The following is a 23,725-nucleotide window of genomic DNA, read 5'->3' on the forward strand; positions in this document are numbered from 1 at the left end:
AGGATTTCCATTCCTAAGCTGAGCTTGAAAAAAGTAAAGCAGTGAGGCTTTGAGCAAGACTGAAAAAAGGGTTTAAAAGGGGAAGAGCGGTAATCACAGGCAGAGACATAAGCTCACAGAAAAAGCCTGCTGACAGCTAATCTGCTCAGTGCACTCAGTTTCGATGGGTAGCCAGCATAATTAGCTTTGAGTGCAATACAGCATGCTTCAGAAATTGTTAATGGACAGCCATACATGCTCTTTCAGAAAGCCTGCAATATAAAAAGCTTGCAATAAGTAGCTATTTAAAGCAGCAGGAACCCCTTTTACCTGCCGTGGCCTGTGATGGTACAAGCCAGAAGCACGTACTGTAAGGAGCAGTCACTTGCCCAAGTGAAACAGGTTGTCCAAAAAGTTCACTGCTGTCTTACCCCCTAATTCCAGCCACATCTCAGGAGGTAGCATCTTCAGAAGTTACTTGAAATATTTTTTGCTTACCTGCACAGATGTTCTAAACTGTTAAGAATAGTTCAGTTACACTGGAAGTCTAACTGCGTGCGGTTAATTCAGCTGAAGTATCTATATGCAGTGCCTGCTGTAGCAATACCCACCAGACAGCATCCTGTACCATTTAAGGTTACGTTAAAGGTTGAGGGTTATGTTAAATCAGTGGATTTTGCATGATGCTAGGAAGTATTTATACCTACAAAAAGTTTCCCAGAAGTTTCAGCTCACCTTTCGGTTGCTTTTGTATACATTTTACATGCTCATAGAAGAAAAGATTACACCAAAACTCTCACCTGGCACCATGGTCACACCTATACCTAAATATCATCTTCAGACAGGTTAAATGCGGAATACTTTTGTATTTAAGTTCTTCCTCTGTCCTTAAAGTAATAGTGTACATATTGGCACATTCTTTAATCATAGCCACCAGCAGGAATATCAAAACTAGTCCAACGGTATAGTAAAAAGGTTTTAATGACATTAGAAAAAGACTTTAACCAATTTAAAAATAAGCAGGTTAATACAGAAGTGTTATGATACTATAGCAATGATTAGGATAGGAATACAGACAGGCCAAATATGAGTCTTCTGTCCCACAGCCTTTCTAAACAAGCATTTCCACTTTGGCTATTTTACAAATTAGTGCTTAGAGTGCACTTGAGGCCTGAGTTCCTTACAGAGAAAAAAAGCCACAGAAATTAAGAGGTTTTGATTTTACTTTAACTGGTGAAATTAGAGAGAAGTTCAAGTTCCTAGATGCCAGACTAGAGCTTAAGGCCAGACAGCAGCTGGAAAAACCACGACAACTTCAATAGGCCAAATCACAACAAACCCCTCCAAAGAAAAAGCACGCTGTGTTCAATGAGCAATCCTCAGAATGCCTTCTTCCTATTCGTTAATGTCCACGAGGTAGATAAATTTCATCCTTTACACTGCAAATGGTGGGAAGGTAAGGTAACCAAACTGCCTGAGGCTCCAGAAGCTAAATCCAGCATTATCAGATGGAATTTTCTGGCTCCCAACCAGCTATTCAAAGCTGAACTCTTATATGCTGTGTTTAGTAATTCCATTGTTCTAGTATTCTGCAAAAAGTCTAAATCCCTTTGGTTACACATGATTTGAATCATCACAGGAGTTTAAGCCTCAGGACAATGTCCAGATTTTAGTTGTCTACAGGCAGACCATGGCATGACCAGCAAACTATGGCTGCCAGGACATACTGTGTTTACGTTGATTGCAATTTGAAAAAAAAAAAAAAATACCAAAAAACACCAAAAACCAACAACAGCACACCCCACTTGCATTCCCTTGGCACTTGAGGCAGAACAGTAGTCTTATTTTTTACGTTTTGAACTAAGCCAGTCTCCCCAAGGTAGCGTTTTCTTGCCCTTTGATGTGCTCCTCAGGGAATGCAAAGTCTGCACTTGCTGTAGGCGCTTGGACAGCTCCTGATCGCAGGCTTGCTGTAGAGCTTCAGCTTTCTGCTTGTCCCAGCTGAGAGCTGCAGCCAGGGCTTGTGTGTCTTCTTTCACGACCAGCTGTAACGAGACAGATCTGTAACAGTGTTCTCCACTGATGCTCTAACACCACAACCCCCTCTGCCTGCGCTAAGAACAGGAGTAATTAGACACCTGTTTAATAATGCCAATTTGGTATTGAAGATGCTTCTAGCTTACCTATTTCATCTTTTAGGTTAGTGTATTTTTCTTTCTACCGGTACTTAGAATTTGAAGCTATATTCAGATGTTCAAGCAAACAGAAATCAGTTGCTTTTCTCTTCTGTAGAAACTAAGACTCATAGTATCAGAAAACACTTCCTAATGGTTAGTTTACCTAGACTTTCCTTTCAAAGCTATGGCTTTATTTACACTATTTTCCAAAATAAGGAGGCTTTTATTTTGCCTTGGGATGTACACAAACACAGCTAGATGTATCTGCATCCAAAAGACTTGCTGGTCTGAAGCACCGGCTGTCTGTGCTATCAAGATTTGGCAGAGATCAAAACCACATTTTTTTTTCTGTGGCTTTTCAGAGTATGTACTAGAGTACTTGGAGGAGTATCAGCTGCATATAACAGCAAAGCAGGAGGTAGTGTTACTGAAGAAGAGAAATGGGCTAAATTTTGGCACTCTGAGACTGAGGTATATTGACAATCGAGCCTCCAGAGGCAGGGACAGCTTCTGCCATCACCCCTTTTGCCAGAGAGGAAAGATTTGCCGGAGTATGGTTATATGATCCTCACCCACCTCTAGATCTTGACTGTCCAAGCAGAGCTCTGGGGCAGGTTTCCCTTTCAGAACAGCAAGGAGGTGGTCGCTGAGTGCTGTTTTGGCTGAAGTGCCAGTACTGCTGGTACCTGTGTCAACCACATCCATCTCCTTTCCTGGCACAGTCTCAGACTCTGAAAAGTGGCAGCAAAAACCATTACAGCCTGTGACAGGCACAGGACAGGAAAAGTCATTCAAACTGCATTGTTGTTTTTGAAATTAGTAAGGTATACGTTGTACCTAGATGCAGTTTCTACCTTAGGAAATCTATTATGTTAAGGATTACTACATGATTTATGCTTTTCCCCTGAATATTCTACTTTCAGATGTTGTGAGAAATGTGACAAAGCAGCAAAAGGACTCCTGATCTCTCCCGTTCAGAGAATTCTTACACTACACCAGCTTAATACATCAGCCACATTAATAACTGCTAAGCAAGTGGTTTACTCCACTCTTCTCCCCCCCCCTTATTTATTCTATTCAACTATTTCAGGCTTTTCTGAAAAGCTCCTTCTTTAGTATCCTAATGCTGCCTACCTGCTACTTTGCTTAAGATACTGCCTTCGTTTTTCAAGGCCTCTAGGTAGAGTTCCAGGAGCTGCTTTGACTGGCGTTCTTCTTCTCGTCTGTCCAGCACCTGCTGCAGGGTGTTCTGCAATGCTTGGATTTTGGTTTGACTTTGGGCAAGTTCCTCTGCCAGGTCTGAATGCGGTACATCAATAAGCACCTTGAAAAAAGTAAGAGTGCTCCTGTTAACGCATTCCATTACATCAAATGCAGTACAAACAGCAAGCCTCCTGAATGACAGAGCCTCCACCTTCATGAAACCCAGCATGTTTCACAAGGTTTTCGTGTCACAGCAAGTCAGCCTGGTTCTGAGAGGCTGCAGTGGTACTCCACCAGCCCACATTCTTTACCAGCAGCCAAAAGGATTCAGGGAGGTGTAGAATCATGCGTTTTTAACAAACATCCTGACAATTTCTGGCAATCAAAGCACCAATTCTTAAGTGTGCATGGGAACACGTAAAAGAAATCCAACAGCCTGACACTTGGGAAGCTGCACGTTAAAGGAAAGCACCAGGAGGCTGTTAGCACCATGCCTCACCACACACAGGGTGTTAGGTGCACACATACTTGAAGCAATGAGTTCTGGAAGCTGTCAGCAGCTCTTCACCCTCCCTTGGAGCAGACAAATTTGGCATGCTGCTCAACCCCTCAACCCTCCCTTCCGCGGCTTTACACAGGTGTCTATTTTCTATGAAAAGAGCCCACCTCTGTTGTCATTTGGCCCAAGCTTGCTTTTTCACTCTCCCACTGCTAGAATTACACATGCTGTGAAGGACAATCAGTGATGAAGAGCATCCTCCTCAAACACATGCACTGACGGTGAAACTATTCCCCAAGGAGAAATTTCACTCTAGCATCACTGCCAAAATACAACAGCTGAATTAAACTTTGAGATCTCATATGCTTATTCTGTTCTGTGCCATCTACCACAATAAATGGATGTGGGGCAGTGCCATGAACAACAATTAGTCTTCCTCTGCGTACCTGGAGGTCTTCTTCAGACATCAGGATGATATTAGACAGGTCATCCTTCAGCTGCCTGGCCAGCTGCTTCCACTTCTCTGCAGCACCGTCCACTTCATCCACATCTGAGAGCCAGGTTGTTCCGCCATCTGACACGAGTCACCCGCAAAAGGATGGAAACACAGGTAACCAATATAGAAACAAGAGCCATGACTTTGTGCTGGAAGCTGTGTGACACTGTTTAGGGTTTTCTGATCAGCGTTAAAACAGCAAAGTGAGGTCTGTTACTCCCACTTCTCAGAATCACAGCATGTTAGGGATGGGAAGGGACCTTGAATGATCATCTAGTCCAATCCCCCTGCCGGAGCATCCTGGATCACGTCACACAGGAACGCATCCAGACGAGTTTTGAAAGTCTCCAGAGAAGGAGACTCCACAACTCCCTGAGCAGCCTGTTCCAGTGCTCCGTCACCCTCACCGTAAAAAAACTTTGTCTCATCTTTAAGCAGAACCTCTTGTGTTCCAGTTTAAACCCATTGCTGGTCCCGTTCCTGTTCTAATATTAGGAGTACTCTCAGCTCGGGGAGCACACCCCGCACCCTCACCCCGTGCCCCGGTACCTGGGCTCCTCCCGCCCCACTTCTCGTCCTTAGCCAGCGCCACGAACTTGGTGTTGGGCGGCAGGCACCTGAAGTAATCCTCATCGTCCACGATGGTGCCGTCCTCCGCCAGCACGATGGTGATGGGCTCCGCGGCTTTATCGATGGCCAGAACGCCGCTGGCTGAGGGAGAGAAGAAAGAAAACCCCAAAACGACAACATTTTGCGTGACAGCCACGGGGATTCACAGCCGCGTTAGCTCACCGCCGGGCCGGGCGGCGCCCCGGGGCTGGCCCAGCCGCCTGAGGAGCGGCCCCGGCGCTGCCCCCTCACCTTTTTGGCGCAGCTCCCGCAGGCAGGAGGCGGCCAGGCCGTGCTGCCGCCTCCCCCCGCCCCGCCGAACCAGGCAGCGTTTCGGCCGCGCCGCCATCGCCGGGCTCCCCTCCCTCGCGGTCCCTGGGCACGCCGGGACGTGTAGTTCCGCCGGGCGGCGGGGCGGGCCGTGCCGCCGGCTGGGCGGGGATGGGTTAGCCGGGCCTGGCAAGATGGCCTCCTCGGAGCAAGCGGAGCAGCCCAGCCAGGTACGCGGGGCCGGCGCTCTCTGCCCGCTCTCTGCTCCTCCGCCGCCCCCGGGGGCGGGCCGGGGCCGGGGCCTGGGCGCTGCCGCCGGGAAACGATCGTGGGCAGGGCCCCGGGCCTCGCCCGCCCCCCCCCCCCCCCCCCCTACCCGCCCCCGGGCCCCCCCCCCCCCCCCCCCAACGGTCGCTGCTGAGGAGGCGCCGACCCCCTCCTCCCCGGGCTGTGTGGGGAACGGTGTCTGTGTAGGGAAAAGGGGGGGAAAAAAACACCCAAATCAACCCCCAAAACACGGGCAGGGAAAGCAGGCAGCTCGGGGGGCAGCCGGGGTTGGAGGTGGGCAGCGCTAGTTGGGTGAAATGGTTGTGCTTCTGCCTTGAAACGGCGAGAGGGGAAGGTCTCTGAGTCACAGAGTCATAAAAAGGCCTGAAGGCACCTCCAGGTTCTGAAGATCTTTGAGTGTCCAAGATCCTTGCATAAAAGGGCAGCGTGGTGACAGATGCAGCGCCAACCTTGTCACCAACTGAGTGTGGAGGGTGAAGGAGACGTGGGGTCGCTGGCTTGGGTGCGTGCTCAAGAAACACACTGAAAATATCACGGTTTTATAAATCAGGACCTGAAATGAAGGGGGAGCATGGGTTTCCAGCCAGCTGTGCTGGCTTGCTGATGGCCCAGTGTAACTTTGGGCTCGCTGCAAACTCAACTGACCCCAGTTCAGTGACCCAGCACCTTCCCCGTCCCACCGGTATCCCTGACAGGCTCCTGAACGTGTGACACCCGTGGAAATCTGTAAAATCACCCCCGAGGTGGCTGCAGCAGGGCCTTGCTCTGCAGCAGGCGGGAGATGAAAGGTCTGGCTGTTCAGAAGAAGGGAGAAAAAGAGAGCGAAGTCTGCTGCGCTTTCTTGTGCAATCGCTCAAATCTATCCTCATTTGACTCAATTGCTGCTCACCTCTCCATTGGTTCTTGTGTTTGGGACTGGTTGAGTTTGTAGGGACCAATGTTGAACTAAACTGCGATAGCAATACATTACATAAAGCATGTGCTCTGACTAATCAGTGCAAATCTCCCAGGTTGTGAAAGGCCCTCTTGCCAAACTGGCGGTAGGCTTGCTGGGCAGTTTTGCTTTGGCTATGTGCTTTCATCAACAGCAGGTTGAGGTGCAGGCACTGCAATCCATTCCTCGTGCTCGGAGCGAGTGCCTTCAGCAGGAGGAAACCTGAAACAACCCAAGACAGATCTGTGAGCCACTGGGCAGTCCACGACGCAGCTGACTGCAGGTTTAGATAAAGAAATCTGGTTAACGGGCAAATGTGACTGCCTGAGAACCATTCAGGCTCTCATGAGTTTGGGTACAGTATCCTCCCATTGCACCCTTCACATTTCTGTTTCATAGTTCTTTAGCGTTGCTTTACCTCAAGGCTTGTTTGCATTTTGGATACAGGCTGCTGGAAAGGAACTTTTCACCACAGAGACTTTTGTGTCTGGCAGCTCTGAGGAGGGAGACAATCTGAAGCCGCTGTAGGAGGAAATGGTCAATTAACCGCATCCTTGCTGGAATGTGCCACATTGTATGCAAAACCACTGGATTCCCAGGCAAGAGCCAATTTTTTGGCTCCTGGCCTGTCAGGACTTGGTTAGTGGCAGAGCTGGTTTAAAGGGCACCTCTGGCGATTTGCCTTGCTTCAGGTGTGGGAGGAAACAACCAGGTTTGGCTAAAGGGTGGCCATGCCTGTCGGCACCCCTTCCCACATGCCAGGAGCAGCTCTGCTCCTGTATTGAATTCCTCCTTCCCCACGTTCTGTGCTCATGTGAGGCACAGCTCACCAAGCCTCCTCCAGATCGGTGGCTGAGAACTGTTCAGTACTCTCAAATTCTGTCGATTTAGGTAGGATTTGAGAGAATCTTACAAGTTTGGCTGGAAAAAAAGGGGCGTAATCTGCGAGTGAAGGGTATATTGCCCAGGAGGTGAATTCCTAAGGGCACAATTTTGGAATAAAGCAGAATAACATCAGTCTTTTATTAGCCTACCAGAATGTAAATGCCGCTACTCTTAAGCAGCCACTGCAATTTTGACACTGGTATGCAAAAAAGTTGTCCTTATTGCACTCTAAATGTTTCAAGAACTTAAAGGAAATATTTACTTTCCACCACTGAAGATACTTGTTTATTTATTATCAAGCATTCAACATAAGGCTATGAGTAGTAGCAGTGATTTGCTCAACATGTTTATGTTTGGCTCCTGTCATTTTCTGTTACAAATCTAGTTAGTTTAGATGCTGCAAAGGGAGTGTCAGATATCTTTTGGCTTACTGTCTGTTTTACTTAGATTCATTTTCTCTTTCTCATGAATTAATATATTGCCTCAAGCATTGTGGGGGGTGGTGTTGTAGCTCCAATGAGATCATTGACATAGAATTATATTCCAAAGGCAATAAACATTACTACCGGAGATTTAAAAATAATTCATTTTGGTTAGAAATCGTGTTCCTTGGGTCTTTTAACAATGTCTTTGCTAAAAAGAAACAGAAGAAGAGAGCCCATCTCCCTGTGGCTCCCCTAATAATAAAAGTAAGGGAAGAGTAGTAGGAGAGTGTGGCCTGTGAACAGAGTAAGCAGTTACTGACTTTTCTTGGCTATCAGTATTTCTTTGGTGCTGAGTACCTTGACAGTAAATTTGGAGAGTTTTGTTGGCCCAGCCAGCCAGCAACCCAGTTCCTCGGTGTTGTGTGTAACTTTGAATCCCAGTGTTAGAGAAAGTTATTATTATTATTATTATTATTATTTACGTTATTTAGCTCTTGGTTTAGATACCTGTGTCTAAATTTTCAAAGCTGTTAGTTTGGGACACAAAATGATACTTAATTATCCGTATAATTATGTGCAGAAGGAGGAATCCTGTAACCTGGAAGTCAGCGTGTGGCGAGTCAGCGGGAGTCGTACAAGGCCTCAAGTTGGTACAGTCAGTGGCTGAATTGGACTTGGTACCAAAACGGTTGTGCAGCCGTTGAGGCAGGAAAGAGTGGATGCTGTGTGTGGAATTGTTCTGTTTGTTTCATAACATTGGAAGGCTCTCTGTGCTATAGACAGACTGCATGTACATGGCATGTGAGACACTGAGAAAGGAGAGGTGACAGCGTGAACAGAATGCGTTGGTGTTCTAACACCTTCTATACTTGTTGATGCTCTTACTTGTCACTTAGCGGGGAAGCAAGAGGAATACAAAGGCCCAAATCTTAATTGTTTTCTTTCTAAAGCTTCATTATGCACACCTTGGGCTGAGTCTGCCATCTAGCTGCATTTTGCCTTCATGTAAGGAGATAATTAAAGATTATCAACAAAGATGTTGAAAGATGCCTGATTTCTTGCTCCAGAGGCTTCTCAGGTTGCATTGTTAGCCAATATGTAGGTATTTTTTTCCTTCCCTCTTGCTCAAGTGTTTAGCCTCAGGATTCACTGCTGTGTTAATCTTAAAGGATGGTTTATGATATAGGATATTTGGTCTCTGGACTGGATATCCATTGTTTCGTTAAATACAGGCTAATAAACAGTTTGCACGTGGAATGGATGGATTCTTCCCTGGCTTGCGTCAGAGCCACCAATGTTCCAGAGGGCTGCTGACTCCTGCCTTACGAGAAGCTTCCTCCGCTCTTACAGTATGTGCTGTGCTTGGAAGTCTTGTTGGAAGGAAAATGCAGATCCCACTTAAAGTGTTGGGCCATAAGTTATCCGACTAATCAAATATGTCAACAGGCTGCTTACACACGTGTCAGAATTTCTGAGTATGTGTATTCAGGATCAAGACTCTTAGCCATCCACGTAATACACATTTTCTCACAGTAACCTGCCTTCATTCCAGATGCTCTTTGGGCAGCGTCCCAGGTTGGCTAAATGCTGTGTGTGACAGTTCATAAACACTACGACAGCTCCTTGGGGCAGAACATAGAAGCTCATGTGCATTGGAAGCTCTGAAAACTTTCTGAGGATGTGAATTCTGTGGTGGGCAGTGCAGGAAGATGGTTTCTTTCTTTGTGGCTTTGCAACTTCGCTGTTTGCTCCTCACAATTCTGTGCAAAGTCAGCTTAAGTAGTTAAAATGCTTTGAATTTTCCTTGGAACATGCTACAGATAGCAAAATATGCAAATTTGTAGAAAACTCAACACTTAACACGAGTATCTTGGTGGAGTAATTCCATGGAAATAGTAGTTATCAGCTCTTGGTACTTTTTTGAAGTATTTAGCAGGAATTTTATCTGTGCTACACTTTGGCTGCCTTGTTTCAGCAGCTCTGACCCTGTACTAACTGAATTTGAGGAGAATCTTCCTTAACTTCAGTCTGCTGTTAATCAGGCAAGAATATTTTGAATTATTCACTGTAGGAAGATACCTGTGTTAGTCCTGGGACATGACTAAAGAACCAAAACAGAGCATGTGTACCAAAGAAGTTTACCCACAAGCTATACTTGTGGATATATACTCCAAGTATTTACTCATAAATCCTGCAAGCCATGTTCTAGTTTTGATTCTCATGTGTTTTCCACGTTTTTGGAGCAGTGGAGTGAGCTTGAGACTATTCATTATTTTTTTTTCATCCAGCTCTAAAAGATTTGAAAGCAGATGCACCGTGCGTATGAAGTTAGGAAGCCAGTGACAAGCCTGAAGAGAGAAGTGCCTTTTTCCTGCTATCACACAGCGTTGCCTCCCCTGCAGCAGGCAGCGGGACTTCCAGTATGGCGCTGAAGCTGATAAGCTGCTATTTGCAGTGGTTATATTAAATGAGTTGATAGTGGCTGAAATTTTAGGAGATGTACAGTGGGCTCACAAAAACGAAAATAAGGGCTTCTCGAGAGAATCGCTGCCTGGCTGTGACATCTTGCTGGGCCCTGGGAGTGATGCCTATGGATCTGGAAGCAGCTGAGCTGCAGTATATTCGGGTTACTGGCACCCTCTTGTGGCAATACGTACTTCTCTCTATATTTTTTTGAGTATTTTGTAGGTGTGGTAAAATCTTGAGCTGCTTTGGAGGTGTGGTGTATTGCATAGAAGTGACGAATGCAATTGGAGGACAAAAAGTCACTTAAGGACTTTTATGGTATCGCTCAAAAGTTTTAGCTTTCACTGTACTCCATGAATAGGATCTCTTTTCTGTAAGTGAGCCTCAAGCATGTCTTCTTGACCAGCAAAAATGCATTTTTTACCATTGAGGTAACCTGTATGTGTCAGCTCTACTAAGATAAAAACACGGTGAAGGTGTGAATCCCATGAGCAAGTAGATGGCTGGAAAAGGTTAAGTTTAGTTTATGATAAAACTTCAGTGTCTGTACCTTGGGAGAGCTGATGTATTTTGGTTACACAGTGATCAAACTTTGCTTTTTTCCAGCACTGCAGACAAGCCCAGGGAATAATTCCACAAAACACGGGACTCAGCTAAAACGTTACCCCAAGAGAGTGAAAGCTCCTGAATTTGAAGTCTAGGCCCACCTTTGGCTCGCTGTCCTGCCTAAATCAGATTGCTTCACTTTCCTAGCGTGTGTCATCACTCCTTCCTAGTGTGCAAGGGGAAGTGTTCAGGATTTGCCCTAAAACTACGTCTTTTACCTCTGTGTGGGAAACAAGGATGGTGCTGGTGTTAGTGAGGTGCTGGGAGCTGTAGTTAAATCGTAATTGCTTTGGAAGCTGGAGTAGCGCAGAAAACAAAGGGTGCAGTACTGGATCATGGAAAGGGGAGAAGCTCAGCGTCAAGTTAGGTTTAGTCCCTCTGCAGAGGAGAAAAAGAACCCTGGAATTAGAGCAGGGCACCTTTGCATCCCCTCCAATAGCAGTACTTTGGGCTGCTGCTTTTTTTGTATCTTCCTTTTTTTTTTTTTTTTTTTAATCTCAAAGTTCTTTGCAGCCATCAGGTGCTCATCAGGTTTCCTAGAGACAAACAAGTTCTTATCCTCATTTCATGAGTGATGAAAGCGTCCTGTCTGTGCCCTGCAGTGTGACAAGTGTTGCAACCAAGGGAGTCCAAGCTGAACGCTGTGCTCGTTCACTGCACCATTACGGTCGGAGTTAGGGTGAACATTTCTGTCGTGACATCTAGCAGTGGCCTCTGGCTCTTAGCTGCTGGCTCCCTAGAGCAAGTTCTGCCCATTCTCTGAGTTCTCTTGGTGTAAATGGGGACTGCTGGGACTAATTATCTCTGTGATCCAGGGATTTTTGTCTTCTGTGCATCACAGAACCGCCACTGATAGCGGAAACAAGTGTCTGCCCAAACGCGTGGCCTTTACAGACGGGCATTTCTCCTCGTGTCCATCAGGTGGCAATGTAACCTCACGCTTCCTTTTGTTTTACAGACTGGCTCCTGCCCTGCGACTGAAACTGCAGCATCTCGGGAGCCACTGGTGAGTTCTTCTGGAAGCAGTAAATAATTTCTTGCTAATAATATAACACACACGACTTGCTGTACTTGCTGCATCATTTTGCGTGCATTGTTGTGTTTTTCTGAGGAGTTGCTTTTGTGAACAAGGTGTAAGCTGCCTGATGTCGCCGTGCTGAATTCTGACCTGTAGCTCCCGTCTTTCCAGCAGGTCAGACGTGGGGCACCCAGGCCTCTGAGTTGTCCTTGAGCAGGGACCATCTGTCCTAAATGTGTGCAGTGCATGCTCTTCATTAGTGCTTATTTAATGGAGTCTGAAGAAGGACCTGTGCAGCATAGTTTGAACTGAGATTCCGAGGGCTGTTGTCTAATAAAATAACTTCTGCTGCTCAGACCTCACTCAAGTTGTTTTTATTTTCAGATACACTCAGAGTTAGCATAGAAGTGTCTTGCAGCTGGCAGTGCATGTGATCCAGTGTTTTGACTCTAGAACTGTTTTGGAAAGAGCTCTGGGATTTTTTTTGTATGAGGATAACTAAGAGAACTTTTTTTTTTGATGATGACGCAGCCTGGGAAGTGAGCCACCAGTCTCCTGAGCTGCATTAATTTATTTTACAACCTTTTTCTTTTTTTTTTCCTTCTTCTTCAGCGCTCCATAACTCAGTCAAAACGTTGCCAAAAATGTTAGCCCTTCTTATTGCCCTAAACGTATCGTCCCCTTGTTCTCTGGATTTCAGTTTGTGGTGATGGTGAATACAAGCTGTTTGCAGTGAGAAGACTCAAGTACTTTCCATAATGGCATGGCACCAGTTACATCAGCATATTTTAACCTTGTAACTCTTACCTGGAGAACCCAGGAGATGATTTTTAAGGGAGGGAGATGTGAGGAAAGGCTATGAACCGGGAAGGGTCAGTAAAAAACATTTAATGAGAGGGCTGCTCATGAATTCTGTTAATCTCTGCAGTGAAAATCCTAGTAGCCTAGTAACACTGGGTGATCTCTTAATTGCACAGACATCTATGTGTGAATTTACCTGAAGCTGTTACTGACAATGGTAGCACACCAGCTTTGTGATGGATTTGATGGTTTTGGTGCTCCCACGTAGGAAGCTCATAGCTGGCAGCAGATCATCACAGCGTGTGTTGGTCACCTGTGCATTCTCCTTCCAAGGCAGATCCAGCATTAGCTTGGATTTAATTAATTTCTTACTGTATGTGCAACTGAAGAACTGCTCAGAGGAAGCACATAGCAGCTGTGTATCTTTCTGTGCAGATATATATTTGTAGACATGTACAAATATTTATAAATGTAAAGAACTCCAAAGTAAACTTTCACAATGGTGAGTCTTGCACGTGAACTAATTAGGGCCCTTTGAAAGGTGGAGTCTTTCTCCTTATTTTTTCATTATTTGTCTTTTATATTAAGCTCTCACAGCCTCTGTCACGTTTGCTTAGGAGCCATTATTGTTTCCAGCTGAGTATCTGTAGAAGCCTTATTAAAGCAGCGGCTCAGTTCTGCGAGCCAGATGACCGAACCCCCACCACACTACTGTGGCTTCTCTGTAGCCAGGATCATGCACGCCGCCTTCTAACGCAGGCAGCAGATCTGGGTCCACGAAGAGGACTTGTAGGCACATGGCGCCATGTCATAAAAAATGTTTACGGAAACGCCAGAACAAACTATGGCATGAGTCCAGCAAGTGGCTCCATGTGGAAGGGCCATGCGCTCAGGCAGATCGTCGCTAGCTTCAGATCTGCTGGTGAGCAGTTGAGGAGGAATATAGGGTTTCAGAGCCATGCAAGATCTGGAGGAGGTGGGAAAAGAGTCTCAGGACCAAGTTCTGTTCTGTACCCTCTTGCCTTTTTTGACTTGATTGGTGGCTGGCGGTACTTGGGGCTTTGTAGGGTCGGGATGCGCATTGAACGTATCGGTGGTGCTATGCCCAAGTGTGAGAACGCAAGGTAAAGCATCTTGTGCTGTGTCAGCACATCATCATAGGCTCAGGCTGGTTTTGTATCACATTTGTGATTGTAACAGGTACTGTATCCTGCATGGTGCTGAGTACCTTCTGCTCTGTGCTCGGTCACACTCTTCTGTGTGCTCTGTGCCCCCAAAGCATGCAGCTCGCAGGGGGGATCCAGGAGAAGCGATGACTTCTGGCTGTTTGCAGGAAGACTTCGGTGTTCTCCAAGATCACGTAACCAGGTGCGATCTGACACGTCCTCTTGTGTCCTGCGGTTTGTGTCCTCAGACCGTACCTCACTGCGGTTTCTTGCCCTACTGAGGCCCTCAGAATAGGGCCCTACAGATTCCTGTCACACTCCTAGCAGCTCTTCTCGCAGCTCCCTTGTGGTGTGTGCTGTTCCAAACTGCCAAAATGGAGATAAGGGACTCCGCGTCCGTGCCATTAATCCCTTGAGTTATCCGGTGTCCTTACAATAAACTGTCCCAACTGAAAAATACTCCCTAATGAGAGGTCACTGTGTTACAGCACTGACAGTGGAGAATGGGTTGGAGGGGGATGGGAGCAGCTATAATTTTTGCAGCAGAGAGCGGACACTCATTTCCCTAGCTGTCGGTCTTGGCCCATTAAAATTTGCCGTGTAGCTCCGTAGTGGGAAGTGTAACCTTGTGTTAGCAGAGTGTCAGCATCTCGCTCCGCTGCTGTTTACAGCCGCGTTTGTCATCGTCAGTGCGGGATCAGCTTCTCCTTGAGTGCAGCTTATCAGTGAGCGGTGCTGCATCCCTTTCTGCTCTCCCCAGCGTTTGTATGTGCGGCCACCTCCGATAATCCCCTGAGCACTTGTGGCGTCGGAATAGGTTTGTCTTTTTGCAGCTACTCACAGCAAAGTCCTGGGATGTGTAAAAGATGGAACGATATGGGACAAAGCCCCTTTCTGTGAGGTTAAAACATTAGGAAATCCCCTTTTCTTCTCCAATCTTTGTTTCTTTCATCTCATCTCTCTCTTCTCTTTAGGGTGATTACTTAGTCTTTTCTGCTTCTTTTTAGCTTGTTTTGACTCTCCCTAGCAAGGTCTTGTAGCTTGTTAGACCTACTGTGCTGCTTTTGAGGTGCTTTCAATAGCCTGAATATGTTTGCTGTTGGCCTTTGGTTTTTGCCCAATCTACTGCAGTCTAAATTACAGCTATGAAGGCAGCACATCTGAAAGCCCCTAACACAAGCCCGGGCTGTGAGAAAAACCTAAGGGAACAGAGCTCATAAGTGAGGTCTTCCCACATGCTGCTATTTTTTTTTCTGCCACAAAACACACTCCTTCCCCTGCTGGTGCTGGAAGAAGTACTAGTAAATATAAAAATACTGGTTGCAAATGTAAATCACTCTCTTGCTTTCTTACTGAGTTACAAAATCCCTGGATCATGGTGTAAAGAGCGGGGTATTCTCTTTTGTAGAATTATTTAACTTTTATTTTTAGCATGTGCTGTTTCTTTCTGTTTCTTATTGCAGATGATAGCAGCTAGCACTGAAATGTGGACATTTTATTCCCTTTTTTACAGGCAGTCAAAAGGTACAAGGTAACAAGAATTACTGCTGTCTCTACAGCAATTAGTGTAGAATTTGTTGGTATGTGCTGGAGCCCTCATGGCTTTTTCCAACCCTTTGTTAAGCTGATTTTCAAATTTTTAAGGCTCATGGTTATGGCCAAAATACATTTAATAGCCCCTTTTGTGCAAACATCACAGGCTATATACTACAGCCCTTAGTTATCATATTTAGCAAATGTGTCTGTGTTGTTTCCATGCTTTAGACAAGCTATTTGAGATGTTCTGGCTAACTGTTTAGGCAGGTTCACCCGGCAAGTTGGTGGCGTAAGCGTGAATAAAACTGTGGAGCCCAGAGACCTGGGCTTTTGGCCTGGCAAATGAGGTCATTGCTATTTCAGGGGTTGCATTCCGCCCCTTGCATGTTTTTGGAAGAGACTCTAGCCTTGCATCTGTATGCTTTTTTAAGTGATTGCGGCATACTTCACTCAGCTGCATCTTTAGTTCATCCTTTTTCTCTTTTTGGCTTCTTTTCTGGTGGTCAAGGAATAACAGGGAAACACAAAAAGAAGAGCAGAAAGGGGACTTGACGTTGCTGTAGCCACACTGTATTTGTAGGCACAGCTTTGTGGTAGTCAATGTAATCTCTTGCCCATACTGAATGCTTCTGGTTTTTGTATCTGGTTCCCTGACCCATCAACTGTGATCCCAAATTGAAGCCATGATGCCGTGGCTTGGTTACGGGCAAATTTAGTTCCTCTGCAGTTCCTGTGTTCTGTTTCTGTTTCCTTGGAAGTAAACCAGTAAAATATGTGTTTGTGGTGGAGAAAACTTTTAACATTGAAACTGGACAGAGGTGAAGTTTCGTCACGTACTTACCTCTCAGCTGCCTGCATTTGGGTGCATGCAATGACAGTAGAACGGTCAGTTCCTCTGTTTCACTGCATTTTAAGCTTTATCTGTTCTGTTAAGCTTCCTCTTCAGTAGACTATGGTTAAAGAGAATTTCATTCTGAGTTCTGAGGAAGGACCTTTACTGTTGAGATTTTAAGTCTGACTACTTCTAGCTCTGACTAGTATAAGTAGAAGTTGCAGGAGCCTAACACTACAAGATGATGAGTGGGAATGAGGAAAGGTTACAGAACTGTGCCATAAGGTATGAGAGAACTCATTGGGGCTAATAAGGGGATTAACAATCCATTTTTGATGAACAAATCATTGAGCATATTGTGAATTCATATTGCTCTCCTTCTTCTGAAGTAATAGGTGTGATCTTTCTGCCCTATCAAACCCTACAGAAAACAAGTCAAGGATTAATTCTTTTAAAAAAGATTTTCTTCTGCCCAAAATTCATTGAAATGAAAAGTAATTTCACTGCAAAACTCATACCTGGATTTCGGGAACACACTCCTCCACTAGGGATACCATGGAGTCCTTATGCTTTATTTTAAACTTTACAGATCTTGGTCTAGGTTTGTAGAAAAAGTATTTTTTTTTTTTTTTTTTCAGAAGGATTTTGTTTTCAGAGATGATCTGAGGGACAGGAGTGTTCTGGAGGGACAATCCTTATCACACTTCTGCTTTCCATTTTCCCACCCCTTATTGTTTAACGCAAGATTTATACCTGTTTACTGTACAAATTTTCTGTCTGCCACGATGGGTTTGTTCAGAGTGGTGGCCTACACTGAATAATTCTCTAAAAGTAAATCTATCCAGAGGGGATTTCCAGACAGCCAGAGTCAGTAGGCAGCTAACTTATAGCCCCCAGTGAAACATTAGTCAGGATAATTTACCACTGTCAGCAGGAGAGAGAGAGAGACTATCAGCTTTGTGACCTCCTGTGCAGGCAGTAACCCTAATGGTGTGATAATGCTTCCGTTTGTTTGGGAGTTCCTGAACGTGTTGCTGTGGATTTCCAGTGCTGGACAATAATTCCGTCAGGCTGTGGAAGGCAATTGCTGTGCGGATTTCGGTTTTACAGGGCCAGGAGCAGGGAGCCAGAGGTGTGTGACTGCCCTACACAAGATGCCTTGGTTTGCTGCAAAGCGAATTCTGATATTGACAAAGCACACCTCTGGTGTATCTGACCTTTTCATAGCTTGGAGGTTTTTGTTTCCTTCCTTTTTTTTTTTTCCCCTTTCTTTTTTTCCCCCTTTTTTTTTTGTCTCTTACTATCGAGTGTTCACTGCCTTCTTTTGTCGTTCATGCAAAATGCACTCTCTTTTGCTCTGTTGATTTAGAGAAATACATTATACGTGTAAAACACACGGGTGCAAATTTACCTACAGAGCATCGTTAAAGGATCACTGCCACATCGAGTTGAATTGCCAGTCTGAGGTCAGTGGGAAAGTTTCCTTGGAATTCCTTTAAATCCCAATTTTAAAAGAGGATGGAATATATTTGTTTGGGATATAATTGCTGCTCTAGCATTATATGCTAATGAATGAAAGCTAGAAACTTGCTGTAGTTACAGGCCAAAGCAGGTTAAGGCCCTATCAGCCTGTACAAAATGTAATAATGGCTTTGGATGTCCCTGAGAGCTTATAGCTTAAACAATTCAGAGCCAGTGGGTGAAGCACCATAACATCTAGGTAGGCACGCTCATTTTCTGTTACTAACAGCGTTGTTCTATGTACTCGTGCAGAAAAAAGTTCTGAAAGCAATTCTCACTTTTCAGATAAACCACTATTACTACTCAGAAGACTTCTAAGATGTTTTTGAAATAGTCGTAATACTCTGGCAAGGCTGTTCCTTACAGGCAAAGTTGTTCGTTACAAAACGTGCGAGGAAATGAACGTACTGGGAGTTAGGTTGCAATCCCTTTAACGTTAGCTATGGTTTGACTTCCGGAGATCCCAGCTCTCACCGAAGGCAGAACGGGAGCTCTGGTGATTTGTGACGTTGGCAGAAAAAATGTTGGCACCCACTTAGAAAATATTTAGCATTGCTTGCTATTTACCTTTGAGAAAAAATGAATTTCATTTCTCTGTTTATGCTCACAGGATGTTTTGGAGGCATAAACACGCTACACCTACAAGGAACTTTTTATAGTTCACGGTCTGCTTTGCTGCCAGCTGGTTGCTCTGTGTTCGTTGGCAGCCCAGCTCTTTGCCTGCTCAGAAGGATTGGGAGCACTTTGTTGTGTGCACCCCAGCTGTTGGGAAGGGTGCCTTTTAATTTTGAACAGGTGGCGGCACACAGCAAGGAGGCGCCTGCTCTGTGTGCGCTTTGGTAATGATGGGTTACGGGATCAAGGTGAGATAATAGTATCACTTCAGCTCCACGTCTGTGGAAAATATGCTATGTGCAAAACAACTTGTAGAGGGCAGCAATTGCCCACAGTTCTTTCTGCTTAGGGAGAGGAGGGACCAGCTTAAGAACTTCACAGGAGTGTCTGCCTTTTTAGCTTCTTGAAATAACTTTATGTAGGAGACTTGTTCTTTAGAGTGCCTCTTGACTCCATGTTATTAAATTCCTAACCTGGAGAGTGTTGCCAGAGATTCTTAATTCCTCTCCTCTAATACCACTGAGCAGTTGGACTCCTCTTGCCCTTCTCCAGCTGCTGTCTGTGTTGTTGTTACTGCAATCAAAGAGTTAGTCTTGTCACAGCTAGTGACTTTCATGAGATTATAACTGCTTACATGTAATAACTTTAATTTCTTGGCATTCTCTTACCTGGGAGATCACGCTGTAAGAAAAAATCGCAATATCTAAAGCGTCTTTGTAGTGCCTCAGAGCACAGGATACATTGCATCTTCATCACGTTAAGGTATGGTAGTAGCTGAGGCACAAAAGGCAGAATGAATTATTCAGGAACTTGAAAGAACTTTCCCCAGCTTTGATGCACAGGAAAACATCCTTCAGATACTTGTGATGCCAACACCTTCAGAAGTGAGATTTGCAAAACTAGAAAGTTGAGAGTCAATATAGTTTGTGGATTGGGAGTTTCTAAGCAGCTTGTTGCAGATAACTTTCCCTGTTGCTCACATTTCTCATATTTCTCTGGAGGTCACTTCAATTGCAAGTCCTTCCAAACATCTTAATCGTTTGGGGTTGTGTTTGTTTTGCGTGTGTGTACATAGTTCTTTGCCCTGTCGTGATGGTACAGACCATGTCTTCTTCCCAGTTGTGATTCCGTAACACACCGTGGTTACTTTGACAAATGCATTTCTGGAAAAGTAGCAATGACAATATGCATCGCTCTTTAGTGTGGGGATTTTACAGCTGGAGAGAAGCGAGAGGGATTACATATCACCAGCCACACTCACAGCCTGCCCTGTGTTTTTATATTGTGTTCTATCTTTTGGTCAGAGCAGGATTGTCCTCTGCTGTCAACTGTTCCTTGGGATGCAGTTCTGCAGCTCAGCACGCCTTCCTGGGATGGAGCTTCCCTGCCATGCAGCGAGAGTTTCCTGTGTCTCCCCTCCAGCTTGCTTCTCCTGTTTGTGTGCCACCCCAAGTGATTCCTTTCCTCCTTAAGCATCTGCACCCTTCAGATGTTTGCAGACAGTTATCACATCATTTCTCCTCTCCCCACCCCCATCCCGGTCTCCTAGCCAAGCTCTACATATTTAGCTCATTTAATCTTTCCTCATAAGTCAGGGCTGTAATTGACAGCTCTGACACGAAGAGTCGCATTGGTTACACACGCTGCCAACAGGATATAAATACTTTCTGTGCGGTGATTGAGAATTACAGTCAAGACTGAGATGAGCCCCCCCTCCCCCTTGACGCTGTATTTTTGACAACCCCTTTCTCAACATCAGGTTGCCACGGGCTCAGAAAGATGAATTTGGGTCTCACTCCAGTGGTCAGCGCCCCAAGCACCCGTGTGTTTCAGAGCGGTTCTTTCAGGTCACTTGGGAATTCACTGTTAAAGCCACATGGGATTCTGTTGTGACCCTAAATTCCTACAGAGGTGGTGGTCTTTGTGCTTCTGCCGGGCCTGCAGAGGCCTCGGGCTGCTGCTGGTCCTTTTTCCTGCTGGGAAGGCAGAGCGGAGCCCTGTGAGAGCAGGGTTCCACCTAAATGAATGGGTCTTGCTATGCACAAACACACTGGAAGAGGTGTTGCAGCCACTGCCGTCGGGAGGCTCACAGCACTGGTGCTGGCAGGGATCCGTGCCTCAGATACTCTTGGCACTGACGTTCCTCGCGGTCGCTGCCAAGAGGAAGCTCAGGATGCTATCGATCCGATTGGCACAGCTGTGAACAAGTTCAGGGTTCCTGCTCCTACATGTTGGGTCTGGGAAGAGGCTTTTGGCCCAGCCCAGGAAGGTATTGCGTTGGGAGCAGAGGTAGCTCCGTACTGCGTGTCCAGGAGTGAGAACACACAGCTCCGTTTCCAGCGAAACAGATCTGGAGGTTGCTTTAGATGACTTGTCTCCTCACGTTGGCTGCATTTGTTTCAAGAAGATAGGTGGAGCTGACAAAGGCTGGGGGACTGGGAAATGAATTGTCTGGCTTCTAATGTTGTGTGCTGTGAAGCTTCATATGATACAGCTTCCCCAGCGGGGCTAGTTCACAAACATTACATGTATTATTGCAAAGCATGCAACATAAAGAGAGCATTTATGAAAGGGAATATCAGAGGAAACATTATAGCAGGGACCTTTATAGCCTTTCCATTATTATGGTTTAAATCTTGACGTGGTCTTTATTTGCAATGACACTGGGACCAGTAAAGAAGTGTTTCTTCTCTTCCCCTCCCCTCCCCTTTCTCCCATCTCCTTTTCATTCTTTTTCTTCCACATCCTGTTCTGAAGCTGTGGTGCAGAGATACAAATCGTTAAACATGCAAGTAGTCGGAGAGCCAGGTTTCAGTTTGTGTGGAATCAGCCCCTTTTGACTCAGAAGTTGGAAACCAGATGACTCACTGCGATGCATGTTTGTTGTTTTTAATAACTGTCATTTTGCAAAATATGGTCAAAGCTTCAAACCCTGACTTCTGGAGTAGGGGTGGTGTGTATTTATTTTTAATTTGGGAGGCTATAAGCTGGAATGTGTTTGTAGCTGCAGTCTTCCCTTAAAGTCTGAGATAAAATGAATTAGAGCATTGACAGCGTGAAAGATTTTAGAGCTTTTTTTTTCCTGTTACCTGAAAAAAAAAAATATTCATTTTCTTGATCAATTACTTGAAAAAGCTCCAGGTGCCAAACATCTGCTGGGATTGTAGGCCCCTGGTTTATATTTTTGTTTTTTAATATATACCCAAAGGGACAGGTTTCTCAAAAGGAAAGTAGACAGATGTTTTTCATTTGTGGAGTTTTAAAGAATAAATGCCATTCCTGCTTTATCATTCCAATTTCTAACAAAATTTTCGTCCATCTCCTTTCTTTTTAGGAAACCAGCAAATGTAGTATTTTAGTGGCAGAATTCCCTATCAATAAAATCTGTTAGCAGTATGGAAACTGTGAAAATATGTACACATTTTACTTTCTAGTGATTTATTACTGCTTGTACAACAGTTTGTAAATTATAAGCTTAATATTAAGTGCTTTATGGTTGGGTTTTTTTGGGTGTTTTACTTTCTAATCTGCACCCAGAAGTGGTGTTTTAATTTGTCAAAATTCAGCAGGTTTGTTCTCGAAGTGAGTGAACTCGCAGTGAAAATCTACAGCCACAGAAGAACCGAGTTACATAAGTGGAAAGTCCGTATACACAAGAACAGAATATGACCCTCGTTATAAAAACTGTGTGTTTTTACCCAAATATAAAACCTCTATTCTGCCTTATGACAGAATTCATTGTGGTCATAGATTTTCCTCCAGTTCAGTTTGCAGGTTGGAATGCTCTGCAACAGTTTATTGCCATGATTTATATTATGATCTTTTGCAATTGCTATTGCAAAATGAAGTGCTGGGGTATCGTCCAAGGGAGGGACGCTTCTAGCCCACCTCAGCCTGTTGCTTCTTGTTAGGGAGTTAAAAAAACAAAACAAGAAAACAGGGGCTGATTTAAAATGGAGGGTTCAAGTTTGGGTTCTGCTCGTAGTCTGAGGTGTGGCATCTCTCTGCTGGTGGAAGCGCTGGGCAAAGCCCCGTTGCCACTACTCTGAGAACATTTGGCTACTCCTGGCCAGCTGCTGTCCACCCGATCCTTTATCCTGTTAGGGAAAGAAGAAGGTTTGGTCTTTATTTCTTAAAGTGAAGGTAATGCTTGCGAAAGACAGCAAAGTGTTGGCTTTGGGACTTCAGTCATCTCCCAGGACTCACTGCTGAGCTGGGCTAGCAGCGCTGCAGGACTCCTCGCCAGCACGGCGTGGCAGGGACCCCCCTCGCCCCACAGGAGAGGAGAGGAGAGCAGAGCTCAGTCCAGTCCATTCGAAGCTTGACTTCCCTCTGAAGCTGCCAAGAAGGATGCCAATTTTTCCATTTAGCTGCCTGTTGTATAGACCTTAAAAGGGAAGGTTTTAATGCAGTTGGCTGCTATATAGACTGTTAAAGGGAAGTTATTTATTTTAACTGGCTGCCGTATGGATTATTACAAGGGCATTCTTTTTGCTGCAGCTGCTATATTGACTAGTGAATGTGCCGGGCTGTATTGCTAGTAGCTGTCATATTGACTGTTACAGAAAAGATCTGTATTTAAGCCATAGCACAGCACTGGGATCTCCCAGGCAGGATATTAATGCTAATTCATCTGCTCACCCCCTGCTGTGAGTGTTATTTGTTTAAATCTGTAGAATCCCACAGCGCGTTTATATCCTCGCTAGAGTGAGCTCCGCTCCCTGTAATTATTTAACATTATATGCTGATATAAATTGTAACAGTTAAAGAATGGTAATGAGTAGCAAAAAAACACAAACTTAACCTTAGAAATGGCAGAGTCAGCTCTTAAAACAACAGCCAGCAACTTTCGCTGTTCTCTCTCTTTTCCCAAGTCCATATGCACAATATTGTGCATACATTATGTGTGTGCGTGTGTGTTCATGCTCGCACTGGCAACTGTGCCAGGCAAGGCTGTAATTATGCAGAACGTACTGTGAAACTTATGCACACACTCCTAATTACATACAGTGCCTACGTACGGCAAGTTTTATCTCTCGGCAGTTCAGCTTCTTGATGAGTTGGCCTGATAGGTGATGTGAGCTGGGGCTATCAGGAGAGAGGGAGCCCCTGGATTCCTCTCCTAGGGAACGCGTGGCCGAAGGTTAGGCTGCAAAGCCATCGGGTGTCACTGTTGCTCTGCGTAGGCTCGGCTAGCAGTGGATTTGTCTGGCAATAAAAGCTGGACTTTGGAAGTAGTATTTTGGGCTATAAACATCTGAGGCATTTACGCATAATTCATATGTAAAGTGCATGTCCGTGCAACACCACTGACGTGTGGGTGGAGTGAGCGGAGGTAGCTCTGTTGTGCGTTAGGTGATTATTTTTTTTAGTTTCTGTTGCCTATTATAGCATTCTTG

General features: G+C 45.2%; 2 protein-coding genes across 4 annotated transcripts in view; one reads left to right on the top strand and one right to left on the bottom strand.

Moving 5' to 3' along the window:
- Window positions 1–946: 946 nt before the first annotated feature.
- Window positions 947–5,360, bottom strand: DFFA (DNA fragmentation factor subunit alpha). Of its 2 annotated transcripts, none has more exons than XM_035344663.1 (6): window positions 5,216–5,360; window positions 4,904–5,065; window positions 4,305–4,432; window positions 3,291–3,480; window positions 2,733–2,887; window positions 947–2,024 (listed from the first exon to the last, which is right to left on the bottom strand). In XM_035344663.1, the coding sequence occupies exons 1-6, from the start codon at window positions 5,310–5,312 to the stop codon at window positions 1,821–1,823; spliced, it is 936 nt and encodes a 311-aa protein (XP_035200554.1). In that variant the 5' UTR covers window positions 5,313–5,360; the 3' UTR covers window positions 947–1,820. The 2 variants fall into 2 exon arrangements, with proteins under 2 accessions (XP_035200554.1, XP_035200555.1); XM_035344664.1 differs by having other exon boundaries at window positions 4,305–4,429; window positions 4,901–5,065.
- Window positions 5,331–23,725, top strand: part of PEX14 (peroxisomal biogenesis factor 14) — a 77,613-nt gene continuing 59,218 nt past the window's right edge. Inside the window, exons 1-2 of one of the 2 annotated variants that reach the window (XM_035344661.1) lie at window positions 5,331–5,463; window positions 11,796–11,843. In XM_035344661.1, coding sequence (XP_035200552.1) covers window positions 5,428–5,463; window positions 11,796–11,843 — 84 coding nt within the window. In that variant the 5' untranslated portion in view covers window positions 5,331–5,427. Of the gene's footprint in view, window positions 5,464–11,795; window positions 11,844–13,456; window positions 13,579–23,725 lie in introns of those variants that run through there. The other variant, XM_035344662.1, reaches the window with a different exon arrangement.

Source organism: Oxyura jamaicensis, chromosome 21 (assembly GCF_011077185.1).
Source record: "Oxyura jamaicensis isolate SHBP4307 breed ruddy duck chromosome 21, BPBGC_Ojam_1.0, whole genome shotgun sequence".
Taxonomy (NCBI): Eukaryota; Metazoa; Chordata; class Aves; order Anseriformes; family Anatidae; genus Oxyura; species Oxyura jamaicensis.

What these genes read in the sequence shown, in the direction of transcription:
- DFFA (XM_035344663.1), bottom strand. Translation starts at nt 5,312, where the DNA reads ATGGCGGCGCGGCCGAAACGCTGCCTGGTTCGGCGGGGCGGGGGGAGG. An exon ending in GTGGGGCGGGAGGAGCCCAG is followed by an intron (nt 4,433 to 4,903) that starts GTACCGGGGCAC and finishes GACTCGTGTCAG; the next exon opens with ATGGCGGAACAACCTGGCTC. An exon ending in TGTCTGAAGAAGACCTCCAG is followed by an intron (nt 3,481 to 4,304) that starts GTACGCAGAGGA and finishes ACTTTTTTCAAG; the next exon opens with GTGCTTATTGATGTACCGCA.